This window comes from Narcine bancroftii, chromosome 7 (genome assembly GCF_036971445.1).
Source record: "Narcine bancroftii isolate sNarBan1 chromosome 7, sNarBan1.hap1, whole genome shotgun sequence".
NCBI classification, from domain to species: domain Eukaryota; kingdom Metazoa; phylum Chordata; class Chondrichthyes; order Torpediniformes; family Narcinidae; genus Narcine; species Narcine bancroftii.
The window spans coordinates 3937175-3964283 of NC_091475.1; the positions used below are offsets into that span (position 1 = coordinate 3937175).

Consider the following 27109-nt stretch of genomic DNA (forward strand, 5'->3'; position numbering starts at 1 on the left):
GAAGGAGCACTCACCTTACCCTCGACTAGTCATTGATGTAACTATGCTTGACTCCATTTTACAGCAAGCTAATTAGTCCAGTCTTGGCTGAGGCCCAGTGGGGCAGATTAACTACCACTCAGTTAGTTAGCCCCGAGGCTGAACTTTAGTCAGGTAGGTGAAAGGTTGAAAGGCCAAATATCAGCAAAGCATCAGAAATATCCCTGATGGTGGGATGGAACGGCAGATATACAGTTGCAGCCTTGTCCTCCTCACCTACGAATGTATTCGAGAGAACCTGAGGAAGGTGAAAATCAGCACCACATTCAGTAAAAGAGAGATGTCAACTCCACAAAATGATCATTATCCATTGGTCAACCAAGAGAACAACATCAGTGAACTCGTCCACACCACCATCCTAGCACTAACCCTCTATTTCACTCCATCAGTTCCACCGGGCAGGTACTGTAAATATTTGTGTAAAATGCGACTGCCACCCCATTTTTGAGGGGAAAAAAGGGGAAAAATTTTACCCCCATGTATAATACAACTCCTCCCCCTACCCTATCGCCCACCCAAGTCACGCTGCCGTCTCGCCCGCCCGAGTCGTGCCGCTGTCTCTCCCCCTCTCCCACCTGAGTCGCGCTGGCATCTCTTCCCCCTCACCCGCCCAAGTCATGCTGCCATCTCTCCCCACTGATTCACGATGCCATCTCTCCCCTACCTGAGTAGCGCTGCCGTCTCTCTCACCTCTCCCACCCGAGTCTCACTGCCGTCTCTCCCTTCTCTCCTACCCGAATCGCTCTGTCATCTCTCCCCACTGATTCGCCATGCCGTCTCTCCCGCCCAAGTCACGCTGCCATCACTCCCACACGAGTCGTGCTGCTGTCTCTCCCCCTATCCTGCCTGAGTCGCGCTGCGTCTCTCCCGCCCGAGTCGCGCTGCGTCTCTCCCGCCCGAGTCGCGCTGCGTCTCTCCCGCCCGAGTCGCGCTGCGTCTCTCCCGCCCGAGTCGCGCTGCGTCTCTCCCGCCCGAGTCGCGCTGCGTCTCTCCCGCCCGAGTCGCGCTGCGTCTCTCCCGCCCGAGTCGCGCTGCGTCTCTCCCGCCCGAGTCGCGCTGCGTCTCTCCCGCCCGAGTCGCGCTGCGTCTCTCCCGCCCGAGTCGCGCTGCGTCTCTCCCGCCCGAGTCGCGCTGCGTCTCTCCCGCCCGAGTCGCGCTGCGTCTCTCCCGCCCGAGTCGCGCTGCGTCTCTCCCGCCCGAGTCGCGCTGCGTCTCTCCCGCCCGAGTCGCGCTGCGTCTCTCCCGCCCGAGTCGCGCTGCGTCTCTCCCGCCCGAGTCGCGCTGCGTCTCTCCCGCCCGAGTCGCGCTGCGTCTCTCCCGCCCGAGTCGCGCTGCGTCTCTCCCGCCCGAGTCGCGCTGCGTCTCTCCCGCCCGAGTCGCGCTGCGTCTCCCCGCCCGAGTCGCGCAGCGTCTCCCCCGCCCGAGTCGCGCAGCGTCTCCCCCGCCCGAGGGGCGCTGCCGTCTCCCCCGCCCGAGTCGCGCAGCGTCTCCCCCGCCCGAGTCGCGCAGCGTCTCCCCCGCCCGAGGGGCGCTGCCGTCTCCCCCGCCCGAGGGGCGCTGCCGTCTCCCCCGCCCGAGGGGCGCTGCCGTCTCCCCCGCCCGAGGGGCGCTGCCGTCTCCCCCGCCCGAGGGGCGCTGCCGTCTCCCCCGCCCGAGGGGCGCTGCCGTCTCCCCCGCCCGAGGGGCGCTGCCGTCTCCCCCGCCCGAGGGGCGCTGCCGTCTCCCCCGCCCGAGGGGCGCTGCCGTCTCCCCCGCCCGAGGGGCGCTGCCGTCTCCCCCGCCCGAGGGGCGCTGCCGTCTCCCCCGCCCGAGGGGCGCTGCCGTCTCCCCCGCCCGAGGGGCGCTGCCGTCTCCCCCGCCCGAGGGGCGCTGCCGTCTCCCCCGCCCGAGGGGCGCTGCCGTCTCCCCCGCCCGAGGGGCGCTGCCGTCTCCCCCGCCCGAGGGGCGCTGCCGTCTCCCCCGCCCGAGGGGCGCTGCCGTCTCCCCCGCCCGAGGGGCGCTGCCGTCTCCCCCGCCCGAGGGGCGCTGCCGTCTCCCCCGCCCGAGGGGCGCTGCCGTCTCCCCCGCCCGAGGGGCGCTGCCGTCTCCCCCGCCCGAGGGGCGCTGCCGTCTCCCCCGCCCGAGGGGCGCTGCCGTCTCCCCCGCCCGAGGGGCGCTGCCGTCTCCCCCGCCCGAGGGGCGCTGCCGTCTCCCCCGCCCGAGGGGCGCTGCCGTCTCCCCCGCCCGAGGGGCGCTGCCGTCTCCCCCGCCCGAGGGGCGCTGCCGTCTCCCCCGCCCGAGGGGCGCTGCCGTCTCCCCCGCCCGAGGGGCGCTGCCGTCTCCCCCGCCCGAGGGGCGCTGCCGTCTCCCCCGCCCGAGGGGCGCTGCCGTCTCCCCCGCCCGAGGGGCGCTGCCGTCTCCCCCGCCCGAGGGGCGCTGCCGTCTCCCCCGCCCGAGGGGCGCTGCCGTCTCTCTCCACTGATTCACGCTGCCATCTCTCTTTTCTCCTCCCCCGCCACCTCGTCGCGCTGCTGTCAATGTAGTCAGCTGCTGATAATGAGTAGTTCAAAATGAACCAGCAAACATCGTACTGCCCACAGAGCTTTCAATGGTGCATCTTCAAGTGGTATAGAATGTACCAGCAGAAAAAAAATTAAAATTTTACACCCATGTATAATGCGACTTTGAGTTCAAATTTCAGTTCAAAATATTTTGCATTATACTCGAATATTTACGGTATCTTTAATCTCATGCCCAACATCAGACTACTGTCATGAAGGAAAATCACCAGGAGGACAGAGAAGACCCTTACAGGATGTTCTCTGTAACACCTCACTGACTTGGGAATTCCTAACCTATGATAGCTCAAATGGAGAAGGAAATTGAAAAAGACATTGATAATCTTGGGTCACTTCACTAGAAGAACGAGGAAGTCTAGTCAACCTGGCAGAAGGAGCATACCACCTACCAAACTACCCAGTCACCTGCCCCTTTGTGCACCTCGGGTGAGCCTATGGGCCCCACATTGGCCCCACGTCAGCTGCTTTACATCTGACAAAATTAGAGTGGAAGGAAGTCATTCCTCAACACCGAGCTCAGAAATCTGTTTATTGTGCTCTTGGGCAAGAGATAAAAGTCAGAAAATCAGGAGAACTTCCTGACTTTTCAAATAGTGGCATAGAATCTTCACCATCTTTACCTGATATTTTAATGCAATCTTATATTAACATATAATCTGTGCTTTGACGAACATAAAATCATGAAATCATCTGAATTAATTTTTCTAATTCTTTCCACAGCAAGAAAACAATAGACGATGGAGAAGTCTGATTCCCAACCACTTACGCAATAGCGCTATCTGCAACAACTATAAAATGTGGTTGTTGATTGTTTTGATTGCGGCAATAGTAGTAACCATTATTTCTGTAATTTTAGGCATAAGTAAGTTAAATATTTTTATTAAAATTGTATTTTAATTTCTTGCAGTCATTGAAAGCATGGAGACAAGCTCAACATGTCCGTACTGGCCAAGTTGTTTAACTAGGCTAATCCCATTTTGCCTGGATTTTCATCTCTCTAAACCTTTCCTATCTACATATCAGTTGAAATGTCTTTTAAATGTTGTAACTTCACCTGCTTCGACCTCTTCCTCTTGGCAACTCATCAACCTCTGTAAAAATTACCCCTCAGGTCCCCTTTAAATCCTTTCTCCTCTCATATTAAATCTATGTCCTTTAGTTTTTAAGACTGGCTTCTCTGGAGGAAAGAAAAGACTGACTATTCCCCTCATGATTTTGTATTTCCCTATAAGGTCACCCCTCAGACTCCTACGCTGCAGGAAAAAAGGTCTCAGCCTTTCGGGTCTCTCCTTAGAACCCAAGCCCTCCAGCCCATTAATATCTTTGTCAATCTTTTCAGCACCCTTTCCAACTTAATGACATCTTTCCAATAACTGACCATGGATGAACAAAATATTCCAAGTACAGTCTCACCAACATCTTGTACTGTTGTAGCATGAGACCCCTGCACTTGTGGTCAAAACTGTGAGTGATGAAGGCAGGTGTGGCAAACATTCTTCACCACTTTGCCTACCTGTGTCGCCACTTTCAAGGAACAATATACCCTCTGTCTCTGTTCGACAGTGCACTCTAAGGTCTTAACATTTATTGGGCAAATTCTCTTCTGGTTTACCTTGCATGTGTCCAAGTTAAATTCCATGTGCCATTCCATGGCTCACGTTCCCAGTTCATCTAGAATCTGCTGTAATCTTAGAAAACCTTCCTCACTCTCCGCCATATAACCCATTTTGGTGTTATTTGCAAGCTTAATGCCATCTACATTGTCATCCAAAATCATGAATTTGAATGACAAACAACAATGGACCCAACTCAGACTCCTGCAACACACCACTGCTATGTAACTATCCTTCCATTGATAGGAAAGGTACTAGAGGGGATTCACCAGCCTGTTGTTTCCTGACCTGTCTTTGCAGCCCTTCTTAAATTAAGGCACTACATTAGCCACCTTCCAGTCTTCTGGTACATTACCATTGTCTAACGATGATGCAAATAATTCTGCAAGGGCCTCTGCAATTGCTTCCTACAGTGTCTTACCTTACACTTGGTGTGGCCCTGAGAAATTATCCAGCTCTCAGCAGCTTCAGACTGCCAGCTTCTCCCATTTTGCAATGTGACATCATTATTCGCTACCCTGAATTTGTAAGCTCGCATGACCTCACCAGTTCATCAGACAAGAAGTATTCATTTAAAATCCATGACAAACCTTAAGAGGATATTTCTCTCCCTAGCTACCCTTCTGCTCTTAATATACTTGTAGAATCTCTTAAGATTCTCATTTACCTGATCTGCCAAAGGTATCTTGTCTTCTTTTTACCCCCTGGCTTCTCTTTTAAGTGTACTCATACTTTCAAGGGAATTAATCGCGCCGATATTTGACATGGGCCTCCTCCTTTTTCCCAATCAGAGCCTCAATATCACTCTTCACCCAGGTTTTGCTCATCATTGCCATTTTTGCCCTTCACTCCAACAGGACCATGCGCTCCCTACCTCAAATTTAAAAGGCTCCCACTCACTCACTAGATGTCCCTCCATCTACAAATAGCCTCTCCCAAACTACTGTTGCAAGTTCCTGTCTAATGCCATCAAAATCACCTTGCCTCACTTTAACTTGTGGATCAGCCCCATCTTTTTCATAATTATTTAAAGGCTAATTAGAATTATGGTCACTGGTCTCAAAATGCTCGTATTGCTTTGGACTGCGATCAATGGCCTTGCCTCACTTCCCAAAAGAAGGTCCAGTGTTTTGCTCTCTCCAGTTTGACCTGCTGCATAACACTTGAAAACACATTCCTGGACACACTTAACAATTCCATCAATCCTGTAGCACTGAGAGCGGTCCCAATCAATATTAGGGAACTTTATATTCCCCACTATAATTCTTAGTTATCTGTCTTCTCCCTGCATAATTGCTCCTCTAATTCCCACCGACTATTGGAGGGGAGGGGGGGTGGAGGGTCTAAAGTGCAATTCTATGAAAGTAATCACCCTCTTCTTATACTTGTACATGAAACTATGCAACATACTTCTACCAGTTTTAGGTCATGATGATGAATTTGTGAAAATGAATGTATTTAAATTTTTTTGTTTTATGACTTTATGAATTCATGTTGATCCAAGAAAAATGTAAAACTGATTTAATAGTATTTTCAGTCTAGGGTTTTGCATTTTATAAAAGAAAACTCGCTGAGGGGGAATGAGTCAGTCAAGTGATATAATTTTGTAACAATATTATTGACTTTTGTATTCAATCCATGTATACAAATATAACATCAACTATCACTGAATCTGACCATTTGGTAATCAGTTGTAATTTGATTTTAATATATCACTTCAGAAGAAAAAGCCTCTTCAATAAAATGTTCTTAGGCACTTTTTAATAACATTTTCCCTGTCTGCAAGGATACACTTCAATCGATGATGAATACATTGATCCCGACCTCAAAATTCATGGAACTCCCCGATATTACATTGGAAGTATGAAACTACCCAGATGTTCATTTACAACTGAACTCACTGTGCCTCAGTCTAAAAACTTCTTCTCCTTGTCGGAAGCATTAAACAGTATGGTAAGTGATTTTAAAAAAAAAAAATCCTTTCAAATAGGAGGCAAATGCTGTATAAGTTCATTTTTTTGAATTTGCAGAGGAAGGAAACAGAAAATGCCTGAACTCCCAGCAGCTCAGAACAGAATTCAGGTCCAAGATCTAATCATTGCCTGACCCGCTGAGAGTCTGGGATGTGTTCTCATCCACTTTTTGCATTTTATTTTTTATTTTCATCTTTTTAATAAATCTGAGGAATTTTAAAAAATTGTTACTTTTGATTAAAGTCATTTAATTTCTATATGTTTCAGAAACCAGATGTCTTTAACACTTTAACCATTCCAAATCTAATATTGTGGAATCATACACTCACAAACTATATCCCTCTTCCTAACGTAGCTCTTAATTTGCTTGTCAATAAATGCCTTGCTGATTGTCATATTAAAGAATTGGATTTCTTGATCAAAAATGACGTTTATTCTCTTTAACCATTTATGGAGCGGAAACAGGGGCTTTGATAAAAATGCATGGTTTATTGCTGGTCAATGTGCCTTCTAAGAGTGCAATGACTCCGTTAAATTTGCCATGTAATCATTTTTTCTGCAATATTTTGCTTGTGAACTTTCTGCTCAATGATAACAGATGAGGAATAGGCTAAAGTTGCTATATTTCTGGCATTCAGTCATTGAAATCTTGGTGCCCATGGACTCAGCTTCAGAACACTTCAAAACCTGTGCATTCAAATGTGTATTACTGTTCATCAAGCCATGCTTCTGTTCCCAAAATTATCAAAGTTGTGGTTTGTCATGCTTGATACTAAAAAAATCATTTTTTTTTTCCAGCTGAAGCAATTGTACAGTACATCTCCAGCTCTTGGATATTATTTTGTGGACAGTGATGTCTTCTCATTTAGGTAAATCAAAATATGCTAATTAAATAGCTTCTCTCAGTAATTTATTGTAATTATTTAATGATCTAAATGGGTTAATAATCCTGGAAAGTCGAACCAGCTATCCAGTTTTGGCTGTATATTTGTGGGATTATAAAATGACCATGACTTCGCAATGTTTAGAATTTGGTATAGTTCCTCATCTACTTTGATGTCACAGCAAATAATATAAAGTCAGCGATTCAAAGACTTGTACAAGGATGCCTATAAGGGTGGAAAGACCTAGGTACAAGGCTTGAATTTGCATGCACATACATGATGAGGTGAATGCTTTTATTATTACTGGGGAACATATAATGGTGTTTTCACGTTAGTGAGCAAAGCTGGTCTAAATCATTTTACAAAATGAAATACAGAGTATTTGTTTATTCTAAGAGTATTGTACCTGTTTACCAACAGGTATCCATTCTGCCATTTAGTGAGATCATGGGTGATTTGTGATTTAACTCATGAAACTGACTATCTCCTACATCCCATAAAATGTTGGATAACAAAATATAACCAGTCCTAGATTTAAAATTATCCATTGACTTGACACCTAATTATGGAAAGGCATTCCATAGTTCTACCACTTTTTAGGTGTACAAACCTTTTCTTGTCTCCTCTGTAATCCCTCCACCAATTAAAATAATCCCAAAATTCTTTATTTTTAACCCCTCTGTTCAATCTGTGATGGGTCTTCCCTATTAACCTGATCCTGGCTCCTCATAACTTTACATACTTCAAATTGGAATGGATCCATGACACCGCCCAGTTAGGAGCTGGTATGCTTCAACACTAGCCTCATAAAACACCTCATCATTGTGGATGTGAGCGTCACTGCTCATTAGATAATGAGTGCCAAAGTGAAATCAGATCCACTGTAAGCCAAAATCCATACGTGTTTGTGTTCAACACATATGGCTATGAACTCAAAATGAAATCCTTTGTTCTATTTGGTCATTTCTGGAAATAAGTCGTGAATGATACGTTCTGTGGAACATCAACTTAACCAGCAAAGATTAGTGAATCTTAAGATGGAAATAGGGATATTCCTGGTCACCTTATTTTGCTGTGAATTCAGATGTAGAGCTATTGGGAAATTGGAGAATCAGCTTTTGAAGAGGGAATAAAAGGAAGTTAAAATTCTAGAGATCTAATAACAGTTCAAAAGGGGATTTTTGGCATCAGCTTATGAGGCAGTTTTAAAGAGATTCCGTTAATTTTTAATGTGGGCTGTAACTATACTGTCAACTATATTATAATTCTAAAAGTGTCCTTTCAAAAAATCCATTCCAAATCTAATATTGTGGAATCATACACTCACAAACTATATCCCTCTTCCTAACGTAGCTCTTAATTTGCTTGTCAATAAATGCCTTGCTGATTGTCATATTAAAGAATTGGATTTCTTGATCAAAAATGACGTTTATTCTCTTTAAAGCTGCCATTTGCCCACACTGATAGCAAGACAGTAGAATTAATTATGGAAAGACTCCTTGGAGAAAGATTCTTCCTAGTAGTACAGAAAGCAACAGCTGGAGGCCAAAGGATCGTTGTTTTTCTTGTTTTAGCAAATATCTGCGATGAAAGTGATTTTTCACTTTATGCAAACATACTGCAGCTGGTTATTTGGAAAAAAAATCTGGTTTTTAATCTTTACATTTTTTTTTTAACTGAACTGCATCTTTTATTTTAACACACTGGAACCCAAGCAACAATATATAATCTTCATATATAACAAAGGTCACTTTCACTTTCATAGGATATTAACTAAAGCCGTCTGGACACACAAGAGGCTGCAGGGTGCTGGAACCGAGAGCACAAAAAGCAACTGCCTGAGGAACTCAGCAAGCTGAGTTATATATTATATATTATAAAAGTTTCAGGTCATTAATGTTTCAGTCTGTATGGTGTAGCAGTCTTGAAGTATAATGAGAACATGAGGTCATTGTACAGAATCAAGATACACAAAGGAGAAGGTAATATTTCATACACATGTAGAACATATCAGACCTGCAATTACATATTTTGCTGCAGAAATAAATATTATTTAATGGAATATCACAAAAAAATGAGAAATAGAAATTAAAATGATGGTGAAAAAAGTAGATGTTGTCAGAAAAGAAATGAGATCTTTCTTAGTGACTTGTTAGTGACCCTAGCCATTTTCCTGGGCTGAACAACTTATCATGGAGTCTTCGTGAAGGATTCTGACCCAAAACGTTGATCGTTCTTGTCTTCCACAGATGTCGCTCAGCTTGCTGAGTTCCTCAGGCAGTTGCTTTTTGTGCTCTCGGTTCCAGCACCCTGCAGCCTCTTGTGTGTCCAGACGGCTTTAGTTAATATCCTATGAAAGTGAAATGGGTGATTTCATTAAGTCAAATAAGATTCTGAGATGAATCAGTGAAATAGATACTTGGAGGTTGCTTTGTCTAATTTGAGAGATAGGAAGTAAAGCCCCGAGTTAAAGTCAATTATTTAGCACTGAGATTATGAAAATTGTCTTTATGACATACTTTGTTTCTGAAAATAAATGCTGGGTGTCACAGGAAGTGGGAGGGATGGAGGGGAATTCCAATAAATTTTGAAGATTTTGCCGGAAGTGTAGCCAGCACAATGAGTTGGAGAAAGCAGTGACATATATATTTAATGGACGGGATTACAATTGGAAAAGAAAACATCTGGCCGTGCCTTCCCATGCCTTCTATTTGTCAGATAAATCCTTCCAGTACTCCAAAGAATTTAAATGTCACATTTTAAATGTAAAAATTTTATTTACAGCTCGGTAGAAGCCATTTAAACCCATGCCACCTAATTACAGACAAATTAACCCCTAACCCCTGTACATTTTGGAGGGAAATCAGAGAACCCAGTGGAATCCCACGGAGAGACACAGGGAGAATGTATAAACTCCTTATAGGAAACCCTGAAGTGCAAAGACAAGCCTGTGGTGGAACCATTGTACAGCCATCAGTGCTGTCTGTATGAACGTACTGTAGGGGCTGGCCCGGCCCCTGCATCTGAGACTCCTCCCCTCGGAAATCCTCATAAAGACTGTTACGCCCAAACTCCTCCCTCAGTACCTGTCTTGGAACCGGGACATCAGCATGCGAGATGTGTTGATGTCTGAAGGTGATTAAAACCTATTAATCACGACTCTCTGTCTAATGTGGCTGATCGATAGCGCTACAAAAATGAGGCTTCTTGGGGAGTCACGTGATGGAGTAGTGGCCGGTGGGGGAACTCCAGCCCTCTCCAGAAAAGTAAAAAAAAGATAGAGAAAAAGCAAAGGCACAAACATAAAAACCATAACAAAGTGAAAGTAAAAGTGTGGAGAAAATGGCAGTGAAGAAAGAAAAACCAAAAACAACGGGAAGAAAAGAAGAAGGAAAGATGTCGGAAGAAGAAGGTGAAGGCCTTACCTGTACGAGGAGGCCCGCCGTGGAGAGAGAAGCCCGCTCCCTGAGGTCAGTCGAAGCCCCGAACTCAGGACTACAAAAATGGTTCACGGAGCCAAACAAAAGTGTACAACGGCGCATGCGCGAGGATAACACTGATGGGAGAGGGGATCAGCTGAGGAGTTGATCTCCACAGCTGAAACAGACAACTACAACACAACAGCAAGAGGAAAACATAGAAAATAACGAGAGCAAGAAAGAAGAGAGTAAAAAATAAGAAATCAAAGAAACAACAGATGACCAACCCAGAGGAAGAAGACCAGCAGCAAGACACTTCTAATAAAAATAAGAAGACCAAAAATACCCAACAAAATAAAACAAACAACCCAACAGGAAAACCAGAAGAGACAGAGGTAAAGGACACAGATCCTGGAGTGGACTCAGAAGAAGAGGAAGAACACAGAGAAATGGAAGATGAAGGGAAGGGCAAGTACATGGATATATATTTTTTAAAGAATATATGGAATCAGTAAAAGAATGGCAATCACAAGAATTCAGTGAAATAAAAAGAAGAATAAAAAGTACAGAAGAAAAAGTGAATAGATTAGAGATGATCATGACAGATACAAGAAAAAGAGCAGACAAGGTGGAAGAACGAGAAACAGCCATAGAAATGGAAGTAAAAAAGAAATTAGAAGAATCTGATAAAAAAGTTAAAGAGACACAAGAGCTGTTAGCTCAGAAGATGGATATAATGGAAAATTATAATAGAAGAAACAATATAAAGATAGTGGGCCTTAAGGAAGATGAAGAAGGCAAGAATATGAGAGAATTTATAAAAGAATGGATCCCCAGGGTCCTAGGAAGACCAGAATTACAGGAAGAAATGGAAACAGAAGGGCACACAGAACATTAGCCCCTAAACCACAACCACAACAAAAACCAAGATCCATTCTAGTAAAATTCCTAAGATATACAACAAGAGAAAATATATTGGAGAAGGCAATGAAGAAAATAAGAGAAGACAAAAAAACCACTGGAATACAAGGGTCAAAATTTTTTTTTCTATCCAGATATAAGTTTTGAACTCTTGAAGAAGAGGAAGGAGTTTAATGCAGCAAAAACGACCCTATGGAAAAAAGGTTATAAATTTATGTTAAAAAATACCCAGCAGTACTTAAAATAGTTATTCCGGGGCAGCAAAACAGACTATTCTCGGATCCGGAAGCAGCACGAAAATTTGCAGAACAACTACAAAACAGACAGAGAGATGAAGAGATGTAACAAGAACAAAAATGACAACAAACTATATGTATGTGTGTATGTAGGTATATATATATATATATATATATATGTGTGTGTGTGTGTATATATATATATGTGTGTGTGTATATATATATATATGTGTGTGTGTGTATATATATATGTGTGTGTGTGTGTATATATATATATGTGTGTGTGTATATATATATATATGTATATATATATGTGTGTGTATATATATATATATGTATATATATATGTGTGTGTGTGTGTATATATAAAAAATAGAGTATAGGTAAGAACTAAGAAGGGGAAGAAAGGAAGTAAGGAGGGAATTAAGAGAGTGACCTTTGTTATATATGAAGATTAAAATCTTTTCTGGGGGGCTGGGTGGGGAAGAATTACAGTCACTGCGAAATCAGTTGACGCTTGCGAGTGAATTCGCAAATCCAAATGGAGAGGGGAGATGTGGTTGCCCGACAAGGGACAAAGGGCAACTCAGAAAGGGGAGGGACTATTGGGGTTGAAGGAATTTTAGATATGAGAATAGTGGAAATATTTTATGTTTTAGAAATGTTGTCTTATAATGTGTTCAAAAAAAGAAAGCAGAAATGGATAAGAAGGGAAGGTGGTGATGAGGAAACGGAAAGGAAAGATAAACAAAGTATTAAATGGCTATGTTGAACTATATGACTTTAAATATTAATGGAATACATAACCAAATCAAAAGGAAGAAAATGTTAAATTTACTGAAAAAAGAAAAAATTGATATAGCATTCATACAAGAAACACATCTAACTGAAGTGGAACACAAGAAATTAAAGAGAGATTGGATAGGACATGTAACAGCAGCATCATATAATTCAAAAGCCAGAGGAGTAGCTATATTAATCAATAAAAATGTGCCAATCAAAATAGAAGAGGAAATAATAGATCCAGCAGGGAGATATGTAATGATAAAGTGTCAGATATATTCAGAATTTTGGAATTTACTCAATGTATATTCACCTAATGAAGAAGATCAAAAATTTATGCAAGATATCTTTTTGAAGATAGCAGACACGCAAGGGAACATACTAATAGGAGGGAATTTTAACCTTAATTTGGACTCAAATATGGATAAAACTGGAAAAAAACTAACAGAAAGAACAAAGTAACCAAATTTATAATTAAATCGATGCAATAAATGCAACTTTTGGATATATGGAGGAAACAACACCCAAAGGAAAAGGAATATTCATATTACTCGGGCAGACATAAAACATATTCAAGGATAGACCTATTCCTGTTATCAGCCCACATTCAAGGGAGAGTTAGGAAAACAGAATATAAAGCTAGACTATTATCGGACTACTCGCCCCTGTTATTGGCAATAGAGCTAGAGGACATCCCACCAAGAACGTATAGATGGAGATTAAACTCCATGCTACTTAAAAGACAGGACTTTAGAGAATTCATTGAACGACAAATTAAAATGTACTTTGAAATAAATACGGAATCAGTGAAAGATAAGTTTATACTATGGGACGCAATGAAAGCATTCATCAGAGGGCAAATAATAAGTTATGTAACTAAGATGAAGAAGGACTACAATCGGGAAACAGAGCAGTTGGAAAGGGAAATAACAAATATAGAAAAAGAATTAGCAATAAAGAAAGATACAACCAAAAGGAGAGAATTGGCAGATAAAAAAATAAAATATGAAACACTACAAACATATAAGGTGGAGAAGAACATAATGAAGACAAAACAGAAATATTATGAACTAGGAGAAAAAACGCACAAAATTCTAGCATGGCAGCTTAAGACAGAACAAACTAAAAGAATGGTATTGCCATCAAGGAAAAAGGACAAGCAAATTACATATAATCCAATGGAGATTAATGAAAACTTCAGGGAATTCTACGAGCAACTATATCAAATTGAAAACGAAGGGAAAGAAGACAAAATAGATGAATTTCTAACTAAAATTGAACTACCGAAATTACAAACAGAGGAGCAAAATAAATTAATAAAACCATTTGAAATAGAAGAATTACAGGAGATAATAAAAAAACTACCGAATAATAAAACACCAGGAGAGGATGGATTCCCAATAGAATTCTATAAAACATTTAAAGACTTATTAATTCCTCCCCTTCTGGAAGTAATCAACCAGACTGATAAAACACAAAGCATACCAGATTCATGCAAAACAGCAATAATTACAGTAATACCAAAGACAGGGAAAGATCCACTTGCACCAGTGCCATATAGACCAATATCTTTACTTTACACAGATTATAAGATAATAGCTAAACTATTAGCAGACAGATTAGCCGACTATGTACCAAAAATAGTAAATCTAGACCAAACTGGATTTATTAAAAAAAGACGAACAACAGACAATATCTGTAAATTTATTAACTTAATTCATGCAGTAGAAGGAAATAAAACTCCAACAGTAGCGGTTGCTTTAGACGCAGAGAAGGCCTTTGACAGAGTAGAATGGAATTATTTATTCAAAGTACTACAAAAATTCAGCCTACCAGAGAAATATATTAATTGGATTAAAGCATTATATAAGGGGCCATTGGCAAAAGTGACAGTAAATGGATATATATCAAAGCAATTTAATTTAAGCAGATCAACAAGGCAAGGATGCCCACTATCGCCCTTATTGTTCGCGTTAGCCATAGAACCACTAGCAGAACTGATAAGAACAGAAAATAAAATAAAATGGATAAGAATAAAAGAGAAGGAATATAAAATCAGTCTATTTGCAGATGATGTTATAATATACTTAACAGAACCAGAAATATCAATAAAAGAATTACATAGGAAATTGAAGGAATATGGAGAAGTGTCGGGGTACAAGATCCACGCAAATAAAAGTGAAGCAATGCCAATGAATAATGCGGATTTCTCAAAGTTTAAGAAAGAATCGCCATTTAGATGGCAAACGCAAGCAATGCGATACCTAGGTATACAACTAAATAAAAACCTCGGCCATCTATATAAACTCAATTACCATCCATTAATGAAAAAATTACAAGACGACTTAGAGCATTGGAAAGACTTACCACTAACACTGATAGGAAAGATAAACTGTATTAAAATGAACATTTTCCCAAGGATACAATACCTATTTCAGTCATTACCAATACGCCTAACAGAGAAATTCTTCAAGGAGTTAAAGAAAATAATAAGGAAATTTTTATGGAAAGGGGGGGAAACCGAGGATAGCACTAGATAAATTAACAGAATGGTACAAACAAGGAGGCTTACAACCACCAAACTTTAAAAATTATTATAGAGCCGCACAATTAAGATACCTATCAGATTTTTATCAAACAAGGGAAAAACCAGATTGGACCAGATTAGAACTAGATAAAATAGGGGAGAAGATACCTGAACATGTACTATATAAACGGGATGAAAAATTGGTACAACGTAGGAATTCACCGGTATTGCATCATCTGCTCAATATTTGGAAGAAGATTCATGTAGAAAGGAATAAAACAAATTACCAACTACCAAAACTAATATTGACGCAAAATCAGCTAATCCCTTTTACAATAGATAACCTTTGCTTTAGAGAATGGGAGAGAAAAGGGATCAAAAGAATAGAAAATTGTTTTTCGGGAAATAAATTATTATCCTTTGAACAAATGAAGGTTAAATATAATATAACTCACGATACAATGTTTGCATACTACCAACTGAAAACCTACTTGAAGGACAAATTGGGAAACACTCTGAGGTTACCAGAAGGAAGCAATTTTGAATATGTGATTACAGACACAATGTTAATCAAAAAATTTGTAACAAACATGTACATCAAACTGCAAGAAAAGGAGAACGAGGAAACAAATGGTAAACCTAAACAAAAATGGGAACAAGATCTAAACATAAAGATAAAGAATGAAACATGGGAGAAGCTATGCTCCGGAACTATGAGAAATACAATAAACACGAGGTTACGTATGATACAATATAACTGGATACACAGGCTATACATCACACCTCAAAAGTTAATAAATGGGACCCAACAGTATCAGACAGATGTTTTCGCTGTAAAAAGGAAACGGGAACAACAATTCATGCAATTTGGACATGTGAGAAAGTGGAAACATTTTGGAAAGATCTAAACCAGATATTAAATAAAATCACAAAAAGCAATATACCAAAAAACCCAGAGATCTTCCTCCTAAGTAATATAAGAAACAAAGAATTTGGACTCGATTTGGATGGAGCAAAAAAAGATTTCTTATGACAGCCCTAGCTGTAGCCAAAAAATGTATTATGTCAACCTGGAAATTAGAAGATAACTTGAGAATTCAACAGTGGTATATAGAAATGAATAAATGTATTCCATTAGAAAAAATAACCTATAATTTAAGAAATAACATTACAATATTCAAACAAATATGGGAGCCATACATGAAATACAATAGAGAAATCCTACCGTGGACATCTACCACCTAAAATGACAGAATGAGAAGATAACGAAAAGAACTGACTCAGTAAAATTTCTTGTTTAATTTTATTAAGTGACAACATTGTTTAACGGATTTAATGTATCTTATAGATTGAACTTTAAATAAATGGGAAAGGGAGTGAGGGAGGGAGGGAAGGGAGGCGGGGAAAAGGGGGAGAAAACGACACTATATATTTAAGAAGAAAAATGTCTGAATGTATCTTGGTCAATGTGGTTTATAGTGTGAAAAATTTAAAAAAATTTTTTTAAAATGAGGCTTCTTCACTCACACTTTAAGGCATCATTTAGCCTCAGCTACAAAACCAAATGATGAACGGTTTACATTCTCTTGGGTATTTTATGCCCCTCTGCCCATAGCTTGCTTTCAAACTTCTCTAAACGGTCCATCTCCTTCTCTTCCTTGTTATTTATTATGATTGAGAAGAGGCCCTTTTGGGTGCTTGTCAGTTCACAGCGGGGCAATTCCATTAGCACCATTCTCACTGAGAAGGGTTCGGAGAGCTCATTGCTGTATCTGACCCGACCTTGTTGGTTTTCGTGCAGTTGGATAACCATGTTGAGGAACTTGGGGGGGCATTCGAGGCGCTCTAGTATTTGCCAAAGCCCTTTCCTGCTCACGGTGTCGAAGGCTTTGGTGAGGTCAACAAAGGTGATGTAGAGTCCTTTGTTTTGTTCTCTGCACTTTTCTTGGAGCTGTCTGAGGGCAAAGACCATGTCAGTAGTTCCTCTGTTTGCGTGAAAGCCACTCTGTGATTCTGGGAGGACATTTTCGGCGACACTCGGTATCGCCGAAAATTTAAGGATTTAATCATGGCTTAATTGGCTGCTATGAAATACTCCTCAGTGTAAATGACAAAAGAATTAAAAGAGTTGGTGGGCATGTGAGAGAATAAGGTCCAGGTGTAAGGAAGTGAGAGAAGGAATTAAACTGATGGAATTTCTCACCTGGGAGTCTTCCTTGAGTGCAGAGACTAAAATACCACACAACACTCAGATAGAATCACCAAAGTACACATCCTTCCCATAGCGGGCAAAGTAAACATGGACATGAATGAGAAATTATATTTCACAAATTTGACTGATTTTTATTATCATATATTGATGAGGTAGATTTGAACCTTCAGGGGGGTGTGGACATGGTTACCGTAGCAGTTATAACCATGCTATTACCGTGCCAGTGACCCAGGTTTGAATCCACTGCTGCTTGTATGCTTTCCTCGTGACAGTGTGGGTTTTCTCTGGGTGCTCTAGTTTCCTCCCACATTCCAAAGACGTATAGGGTACATAGGTTAACTGGGTGTTGCATGGGCCAGAAGGGATTGTTACTGAGCTGTATCTCTTTAAAAAAGCCTTCAATATTGTGTCACGCAAGAGATTATTAAACAAAGCCAGAAGGCACGGTGTCTGGGTTGATGTACTGATGCATACTGAGGCTTGACTAATAGACAGAGGACATATTCGGGGTAGCAGCAGCTGGTGGGTGGGTGGGGGGGTCGGGGTTCACATTTGAATTGTCACTGTAATCCAGGGGTCTGCGCTGAGATGGCACTGGACCCCCCCCCCCCCGACTTCTGGTACAAATCCACGGGCTGAGAAATGCATCAGTAGTGTTATGGCATCAATTCCAGTTTCGGAAGGGCCGAACCGGAAGTGACTTTAAAAAGTGTTCTAAAGAGAAATTAAAACAAGTTCTTTGCGAGTCAGTGTTTTCTTTTGCAGCTCTACCTTAAAAAGCACCGCAGTCAGAATAAATGGGCAATGTTCATGGTGTTCATGGGATGCTGAAAGGCTGGGCCCCACTGATCAAGTGTTAAATATCAATGTTGGCTGATAAATACAAATCCAAGTGGCAAAACAGACAGTGACGAGAATACAGAGACTTCAAGGAATAAATGCAAGGCCAAGAACTTGATAGGTCAAATACAATAAGGAAAATGTGAGTCCAACTACTTTAACAGCAAAGTAGAAAGACAGATATTTGTTAAATGGAGAGGATTAAAAGTGGGGGTTTTCAAAGGTACCATTGTTTCATGGATCACTGAAAATTAACCTGCAATTCACAAAACAAACAGGATGTGATCTTTATTGAAAAAGGATTTTAGTTCAAGTGTAGAGAGGCTTCAGTTACACAAAGTCCGGGGGAGATCTCATCTGGAATATTGCATCTTGTTCAATGTGTGCTTTTATTGTCATACACATTCGGGCAGTTGCACAGAACCATTGAGATTCTCACCTGCTGTCTCCAAGCAGGCACACAGGATGCACCAACTGTTGAGTGTAAATTAAATTATCACCATACGTCAAGATAGGAAATCAGAGACAATAAACATCAAAGGATAGATAAATAAATATTCATAGTTGCCATTAAATGCAAGTAACAAAGTAAAATTTCAATAGCACAAACTGATCTTTGGGTGTCTGACGACAATTAGGCTTAGCTCTCAAGAGTGTGATGACTGTTGGATTTAAAAAAACTGTTCTTCAGAAACAGAATTAGAATTCCTTGTCATGAACAAGTCATGAAATTCGATGATTTGCAGCAGCGTCCTAGTGAAAACATACATATTATAACCATCTTACAACATTTCTGTAAATATAAGAAAATAACAATAAGACTGGATGAAAAGTAAGACAGTGTCTTTGGTTCATTGATTATTCAGGAATCTGATGGCAGCGGGGAAGAAGCTGTCCTTGTGCTGCTGAATGGGCTCCTGTACCTTTTCCTCAATGGTAGCAGAGTGAAGAGAGCATGACCTGGGTGATGGGGGTCTTTGAGGATAGAGGCTGCCTCCTTAAGACACCGCCTCATGTAGATGACCTCAATGGAGTGAAGTCTGGTGCCTGTAGTGTTGTAGGCCAAGTTAACAACCTTCTGCAATTTACTGTTGTCCTGAGAGTTTGTGTCTCCATACCAGGCAGTGATGCAATCAGCCAGAATGCTCTCCACGGTACACCTGTAGAAGTTTACGAGAGATTTTGATGACATACCGAATCTCCTCAGACACCTCACAAATTATAGCCGCTGGTGAGCCTTCTTTGTGATTGCATCAACATGGAGGCTGGAGAGGAGTCACGCGATGGAGTAGTGGCCGGACGGTGAACTCCAGCCCTCTCCAGAAAAGTCGGGAAAAACAAGAGAAAACACAAAGGCACAGAAATAAAAGTTACAGAAAAGAGAGTATAAAGGTGGAAAGAAGATGGCGACAAAAAAAGAAAAGTCGAAAGCAACGGTAAGAAGAGAGGAAGAGAAGACAAAGGAGGGAAAAGGTGAAGGCCTTACCTGTCCGAAGAGGCCCGCTGCGGAGAGAGAAACCCGCTCCCTCAGGTCGGTAAATAATGGACTACAAAAATGGCTCGCAGAGCCGAACAAAAGTGCGCAACCGCGCATGCGCGAAGTTTCGCGCATGCGCGATGCGAATGAAAAAAACACCGACGGGAGGGGGGACCAGCTGGGGAGTCGATCTCCACAGCCGGCAACGACAGCTGCAGAACACCTGCAGCAAGAAGAGACCACAGAAGACAATAGAAACAAGATAGAAGAGGAGGAAAGGGCACCAAAGAAACAACAGATGGTCAACCCAGAGGAAGAAGAAGAGGAAGAGTATGGTGAAATAGAAGAAGAAAAGAGAGGCAAGGTAAAGGATATACTTGCTCTTATTAGAGGATACATGGAGTCATTTAAAGAATGGCAAACACAGGAATTTAAGGATTTAAGAAAAAGAATAAACAACACAGAGGAGAAAATAATTAAAATGGAGATGACCTTAACAGAAATGGGAAAAAAAATGGACAAGATGGAAGAGCGGGCAGTAGCAGCAGAAATGGAGGTAGAAGACTTAAAAAAGAAATTGGAGAAATCTAATAAAAAAACTAAAGAGACACAAGAACTACTAGCTCAAAAAATAGATACAATGGAAAACCATAACAGAAGAAATAACATAAAGATAGTGGGCCTTAAGGAAGATGAAGAAGGCAAGAATATGAGGGAGTTTATAAAAGAGTGGATCCCTAAGACCCTAGGATGTCCAGAACTACAGCATGAAATGGAAATAGAAAGGGCACATAGAGTATTGGCCTCTAAACCACAACCACAACAAAAACCAAGATCTATTGTAGTAAAATTCCTAAGATATACTACAAGAGAAAAGGTACTGGAGAAGACAATGGAAAAAGTAAGAGAGGGCAACAAACCACTGGAGTATAAAGGGCAAAAAATCTTCATTTATCCAGATATAAGTTTTGAACTCCTAAAGAAGAGAAAAGAGTTCAATACAGCAAAGGCGATTTTATGGAAGAAAGGGTATAAATTTATACTAAAGCATCCAGCGGTATTGAAAATATTTATTCCAGGACAACAAAACAGACTATTCGCGGATCCAGAAGAAGCACGAAAATTTGCAGAACAATTACAAAAATAGACTGAGGGAGGAAGACGGGTAATGAGAGTTAAAATGATCACGACTGATATGTATGTGGGTAAAGACAAAAATAGACTGAGGGATGAAGACGGGTAATGAGAGTAAAAATGATCACGATTGATATGTATGCAGGTAAAGAGGTATAAGAGTGAATAGAGACAATGAGCATACATGAATGTATCTGTACTTAGAGGAAAATATGGATAGTATAGACAAGAATTAATAAGGGAAGGTAATGGAATAGAGAGAATAAGGAGGGAATTAAAAGAGGGACCTTTGTGACATATGAAAAGTGAAATCTTTTCTGGGGGAGGCGGGGTGGGGGGAAATAGCGGTCACTGCAAAATCAGTTGACGCTTGCGAGTGGATTCGCAAATCCAAATGGAGAGGGGAGATGTGGTTGTCCGACAAGGGATAAAGGACAACTCAGGAGGTGAAGGGGAGATTGGGGATAAATAAGATAGAAATAGGAGAATAAGGAAAATGTTAGATGTTGTAGGAATGTTGTCTTATAAAGAGTTGAAAATAAGAAAACAGAAATGGAAAAGGAGGAAAGGTAATGATGGAAAAACGGAAAGAGAAGATAAACAAAATATAAAAGGGCTACGCTGAACTATATGTCTTTAAATATTAATGGAATACATAACCAAATTAAAAGGAAGAAACTACCAAATTTAAATGAATAAATGTATTCCATTAGAAAAAAATAACATATTGGTTAAGAAATAACATTGAAATATTCGAACAAGTATAGGAGCCTTACATTAAATACAATAGCGAAAACCTACCGGGGACAAACATTACCTAAGTTGATGGAAGGAGAAGGAAAGAAAAGAATGGACTCAGTAGAATTTCTGGTGTAATTTGGTTGAATGACAACATTGTCTGACTGGCTTAATGCAACCTAGATTGTATACCTAAAATGGATGAGAGGGGGGGGTGGGGGGGTGGTTTGGGAGGAAAGGGGGGGGGGGAGAAAAAGTCACTGTATATGTGTGAAAAGAAATAGTGTATATCATGGCTAATGTGATTTATGGTGTGAAAAATAAAAAAATTTAAATTAAAAAAAAAAAAAAAAAAAAACATGGAGGCTCCAGGACAGATCCTCAGAGATGTTGAGACCAAGAAGTTGAAGTCCTTAACCCTCTCCACTACTGAGCCCTCGACGAGGACTGGGTTACGTTCCCCTGACTTCCTCCTGAAGTCATCTCCTTGGTTTTGCTGACGTTGAGCACAAGGTTGTTGTCATTACACCATTCAACAAGCTGATCTATCTTCCTCTTGCCGTTTGTGATTCTGCCGACAACTGTAGTGTCATTGGCAAACTTCTAGATAGTATTGGAATTGTGCCTGGCCACACAGTCATGGATGTATAACGCATAGAGCAGTGGGAGGAGACGTTGCTTCCAATTTATACTGACTGTGGTCTTCCGATGAGCAAGTCAGGTATCCAGTTGCAGAGTGGGGTACAAAGGCCTTGAGCCTGAATCTTGAGGTACTGGGAGCAGGACATTTGGGGTCCTTATTGATGTTTCGACCCCTCTAGGCAGCTCCTCACACAGAGGGACTGGGGAGGCAGGGGGTTTGCCACTTCCTGCAACCTCTCTATTCCTGGGTACTCGGGCTCCTTCCTACCTGGGGAATGGTTTGTTTTCAACTATGGAAATATGGTGCAGTGAAGCATCACTAAGCTGGATCTTGGAATATCAGGTTTGTCTTATGAGGAGAAATTGAGTAGATTTGGCCTATTTATTTTAGAAGAATGAGTGGTGATTTCAATGGAATGTACAATATTCTTAAGAGGCTTGATAGGTGTTTATAGTGTGGGTTTGGTGTAAAGGACCATGGCTACCCATTCATAATGAAATAGAAGGAATGTTCTTCACCAAGACCATGGTGGATCTTCAAATTCTGTCCCAAGAAAGCTGGCGAGCCCCAGTCATTCAGCATATTCCAAACAGGAAACATTAGATGTTTTGACTTGATGGTTATGAGGTTAATGAAGGTCTTAGATCAGTAATGATCTCGCTGAATTGTAGAGCAAACACCAGCGGTTGAATATCCTGACTTCCTCCTGAAGTCCACAATCATCTCCTTGGTTTTGCTGACGTTGAGCACAAGGTTGTTGTCATTACACCATTCAACGAGCTGATCTATCTTCCTCATTGCCGTTTGCGATTCTGCCGACAACTGTAGTGTCATTGGCAACTTGTAGATAGTATTGGTTGTTGAGTGGAGAGTCACTTGCGTGGGTCAAGCTGGACGCTTCCGATGCTTGAGGCACGCTAGTGACAGGGCTGGGTCTGACGGTGAGCGATGGCTGCGAGCGGAGAGGGGAACAACACCTCGCAAGGAGGGGCCAGGCCTGCAAATGCCCCCCGTGGCGCTGACCATGCTGTCTTTATTTGAAAGATAAGGGGAAACTGCTTTTCCAAGTGGCAATCGCAATGGATGGACTTATTGTCAGTTGCTGAAGACAATTAAAAGCAGAAACCCCTCCTGGTTTACCGTAGAGAGCCTTCTGGCTAGTTGCATCACTCTCTGGTAGGTAAGCACCAAATCTCAGGGCAAGAATAAACCCCAGAGGGTTGTTAACTCGCCCTACGACATCACAGGCTCCAGACTTCACTCCATCGAGGACATTTGCATGAGGCGATGTTCTAAAAAAGCAGCCTCTCTCCTCAAAGACCCCAGCACCCAGGCCAGGCCCTCTTCACTCTGCTACGATTGGGAAAAAGGTACAGGAGCCTCAAGACGAGCATTCAGCGGCACAAGGACAGCTTCTTCCCCACTGCCATCAGATTCCTGAATAATCAATGAACCAAAGACACTCCCTTACTTTGCATGCACTGTTATTTTTTTTACTATTTATTGTTGTAAGATGGTTTCTAATGTGAATGTTTGCACTGTGATTACTCCAAATTTCATGACTTGTTCATGATCATAAATCCTAATTCTGGTGCAAGAGAATCCATACTAACACGAGCTAAACTCAACCAACTCTCAGCAAGTGACTGAACCTGAGTACCCTCATTCCAGTGGTTTAGCTCCCCAGTAAATTGACTGAATTCATGAAATAAGCAAGTCATGCGCACACTCCACAAGATTGATTCACTACTGACAGCTTCTCCTGAAGCTTTCATTCAATTTTTTTGATTAAATGCATTAACTTCTCTTTTTTTTTCCATATTATTTTCATTTTCAGCAATGGGAGCTTAATTGCCTATTACTGGTTGCAATTTGCATTACCCAAAGAACAGGATCTTTTGCTTAAATATACACTAAGTATTGAAGTATTGGTAAATATATTACGACAGCATCTCCATACTGCTGATGTGAGAAAGACTGTGGAAGTTGAACCATCTTCTGTCACACTGCATGGTAAGTTATACTCTGCGCGGATTGGACAAAGGCATTAGAAACCAAAAAAACTACCTTGATGGCTATTTTAATGTATCGCTAAATTAATTAAAATACTAATAAAACTGTTATAAGATGGTGGGTTTTTTTTTAATATGTTCTATTTTCCAAGGATTTAAACCTGCTGCTAAATTTTGATAGTTTGGTTAATATGCCTTCAGGTTACGGGGCAGCAAGAGGACACTAAACAGTTTGAATCCATGATGGAAGAGTTGTTTTTCTCAGAGAAACAAAATTGTCCAAGTAGTCATCGTCTTCCTCGAAACTATAAATCATCAAGCTTATAAACAAAATCCATATTAACTAAAAAAAAACATTTAGGTTATATTTGTGATAAAAGTCAATAACCGAACCCAACATTTAGAAACCGCTGGTTATATTTATGGAAGCTTGAAAAATGAATCAAAACTGTATTGTTGACAGTAAATCTTTCACAATCAGGGTTGGATATTTAATTTAACAAATGTTTCTGACTTTATTATTGGTTCTTCTGTTTACTAAATATTAGAGAATTGTACAATAAAGCAAAATGATACAAAGTGAAAGTACCTTGATGAAGGGCTCGAGCCTGAAACGTCGGTTCTGTATCTTCATCTTTGTTCTATAAAAGACACTGTTTGACCTGTTAGGTTTCTCCAGCATCTTGTTTTTACTTCAATCACAATGTCTACAGACTTCCATGTTTTACTTCTGCAAGTTATTGACAGTCTATTTTGGGTCTTTTACAGTTGCTGATGAGCAATATGTTCAGAGCTTGAAAACTGGTGAGTAGTTCATTTAGACTTAGCAAAGAATGTTGAGGGTTGTAATCATGGGAGTGAGTTAGTTATACCGTGCAAGCAGTTTGAAATACTGCCTGTACATCACACCATCCTCACTGAAAAATCCTTAAATTTCTCAGCATTCTGAATTACTATTTCTGAGTCAAAAAGCAATTTTTATCAACCTATCTTGACTTTCGACATAAAACCCATGGAGGAAATGAGAAATTTTTTTTTTAAATGTTACGAGTTCATAATAATCTGAAATGCCCTGTCTGAAACAAAAAAAAAGTAAGGAGGTGCAGGAAATCTGTAAGAAGGATGCAAAGTCATGCAGTTTACACATTTTTTCCCATCTCCACTGACCTCACTAACACAAACAGGCCCACGAACACTGAGACAACCTTCCCTTCACCTTTCTCCAGTATTACCGCCAATTCCTGCTTTTCTATTTCAAAGATAACTAATATTCAGAAATTAAGAAAGGACAAGGAAGGGAAAATATGCCAAAAGCAAAATTCACTTTGTACAATTTAAATTTAATCATGTTTTTAAATGTGGACCCTCTTGGCCCACGAGCCTGTGCAGCCCAATTGACCTATAATCTCCGGTACGTTTTGAAGGGCAGGAGGAAACTGGAGCCCCCAGGTGTAACCCGTGCAGTCATGGGGAGAAGGTACAAGCTCTTTACAGACAGTGCCAGATTCAAACCACAGCCACTGGTGCTGTAACTGTGTTGGGCCAATCCCTACACTAACCGTGGTGCTCGACAACTATGATGCTTTTCTGTTTCTCTTCCATCTGCACCTCTGCGGTTCGATACCTGTGGCTTCTGAAAAAGGAATGGACTGCACAGATCCCTGCTCGAGCTATTAGCTTTTAGATGACACCTGTGTTGTAGAACTGATGAGTTGGGGCGTGGAGTGCAAGGCAGCAGGAAGATACTGGCTGTGGCTGCAATTGGTGCAACATGATGGTGGCTTGGTGAGAAAACACAGTTTGTATATCTCTTTTCACCATAATTCCTTTCATGGCCCAACTGAATTTCACTGATATTATTATGGTGGAGAGCAATCTGGCACTGGTTGGTGCCAAGGTTGACTACATTTCTATTAACGTGGCAGTGCGCATAATTGATCTGATTAATTTCAAATTTAAGTTTATCGTCACTTATACTGAGGTAAATGAGAAAGTTTGCTTTGCAAGTTGTCCAGCTTATCTACCCATACATAGCACAGCAGTGAAATCAGAGTGTACAGAGTGGAGGTTCCAGAGAAGGAGAGGGAGGAAAAAGGCCTGTGTGCAGTTTGTTCAGGAAGGAAAATGTCCTTGAATCTGGTCTGTGACCTCACACCCATGAACTTTCTCCCCGAAATACAGATGATAAAGAGGGTGGCCAGGTAGGACCAGTGTTTTAACATGTTGTCTGCTTTTCTGACGCAGCAAGAAAGGGGTGGGGGTTTGGGGAGGAGGTTGTATGATGGTTTGAGCTGCATTGACTGCTGGTGCCAAATGGAAAAATCCTCCCAATGCTCTGTGACATCCACAAGTTCATGCTTGGTACAGGCTTCTCCATTCTCTCTGAGAATGAGGTAAATGTATTTGGAAGAGGAGTCAGGCATTGCGGTTCAATGATTCTTCTCCTCATTGGTGAGTACCAGGATACGGTATTGCCCAGAGCTTGGCAAGGCCTGTGCCCCCTGTGACGAGCTCTGTACCTCCTCCACGAGTTGTGAGAGAAAACAACCATCCAACTGGTCTCATGGAAGTCCAGGTATCTGAGATTGTGTCTGGAAACCGGGTGTCCTCTATAAAAAATAATTTTCTTCAGATTCTTGTGACATCTGCTGTAATCAAGAAGGTCCTGCTGGGGAGAAAAAAATGTTTGAATGGATTTACTGCTACATAAATGCAAATCTTTCTTTATTGACTCTTTATCCATTGCCCAATTAGGCTGTTTATTCCCACACAATTTGAATCTTACATATCCTCCTATCATTTTTATGTCTTCTTTCATTCTAAATCTATAAACTGTTTCACTGCGAATAGATTCCTTCCACTTTAGTCCATGTAAATAGGTCATGATTTTAAACATGTTTGATCTCTACTTGATCTCTTTTGTTTCAAGGAGAAGAATAACTTTTTCCAGTGATCTCCACCATCACATAACTATTCAAACATCTCTGGGAACATTAACCCTATTCAAACATCTCTGGGAACATTAACCCTATTCAAACATCTCTGGGAACATTAACCCTATTCAAACATCTCTGGGAACATTAACCCTATTCAAACATCT

The 27109-nt window shown here is 41.4% G+C and overlaps 1 protein-coding gene across 7 annotated transcripts in view; it reads left to right on the plus strand.

Moving 5' to 3' along the window:
- The window catches only part of LOC138738413 (suppressor of tumorigenicity 14 protein-like), a 64808-nt gene that overhangs the window by 9474 nt on the left and 28225 nt on the right, over nucleotides 1-27109 (plus strand). For all 7 annotated transcript variants that reach the window (XR_011341534.1, XM_069888558.1, XM_069888557.1 and 4 more), the window contains 5 exons: nucleotides 3318-3459; nucleotides 5997-6163; nucleotides 6982-7052; nucleotides 23835-24010; nucleotides 24778-24813. Coding sequence is in view for 6 of the 7 variants with exons in the window: in XM_069888558.1 (XP_069744659.1) it covers nucleotides 3318-3459; nucleotides 5997-6163; nucleotides 6982-7052; nucleotides 23835-24010; nucleotides 24778-24813 (592 nt within the window). In the remaining variant the exon portion in view is untranslated. The remainder of the gene's footprint in view (nucleotides 1-3317; nucleotides 3460-5996; nucleotides 6164-6981; nucleotides 7053-23834; nucleotides 24011-24777; nucleotides 24814-27109) is intronic.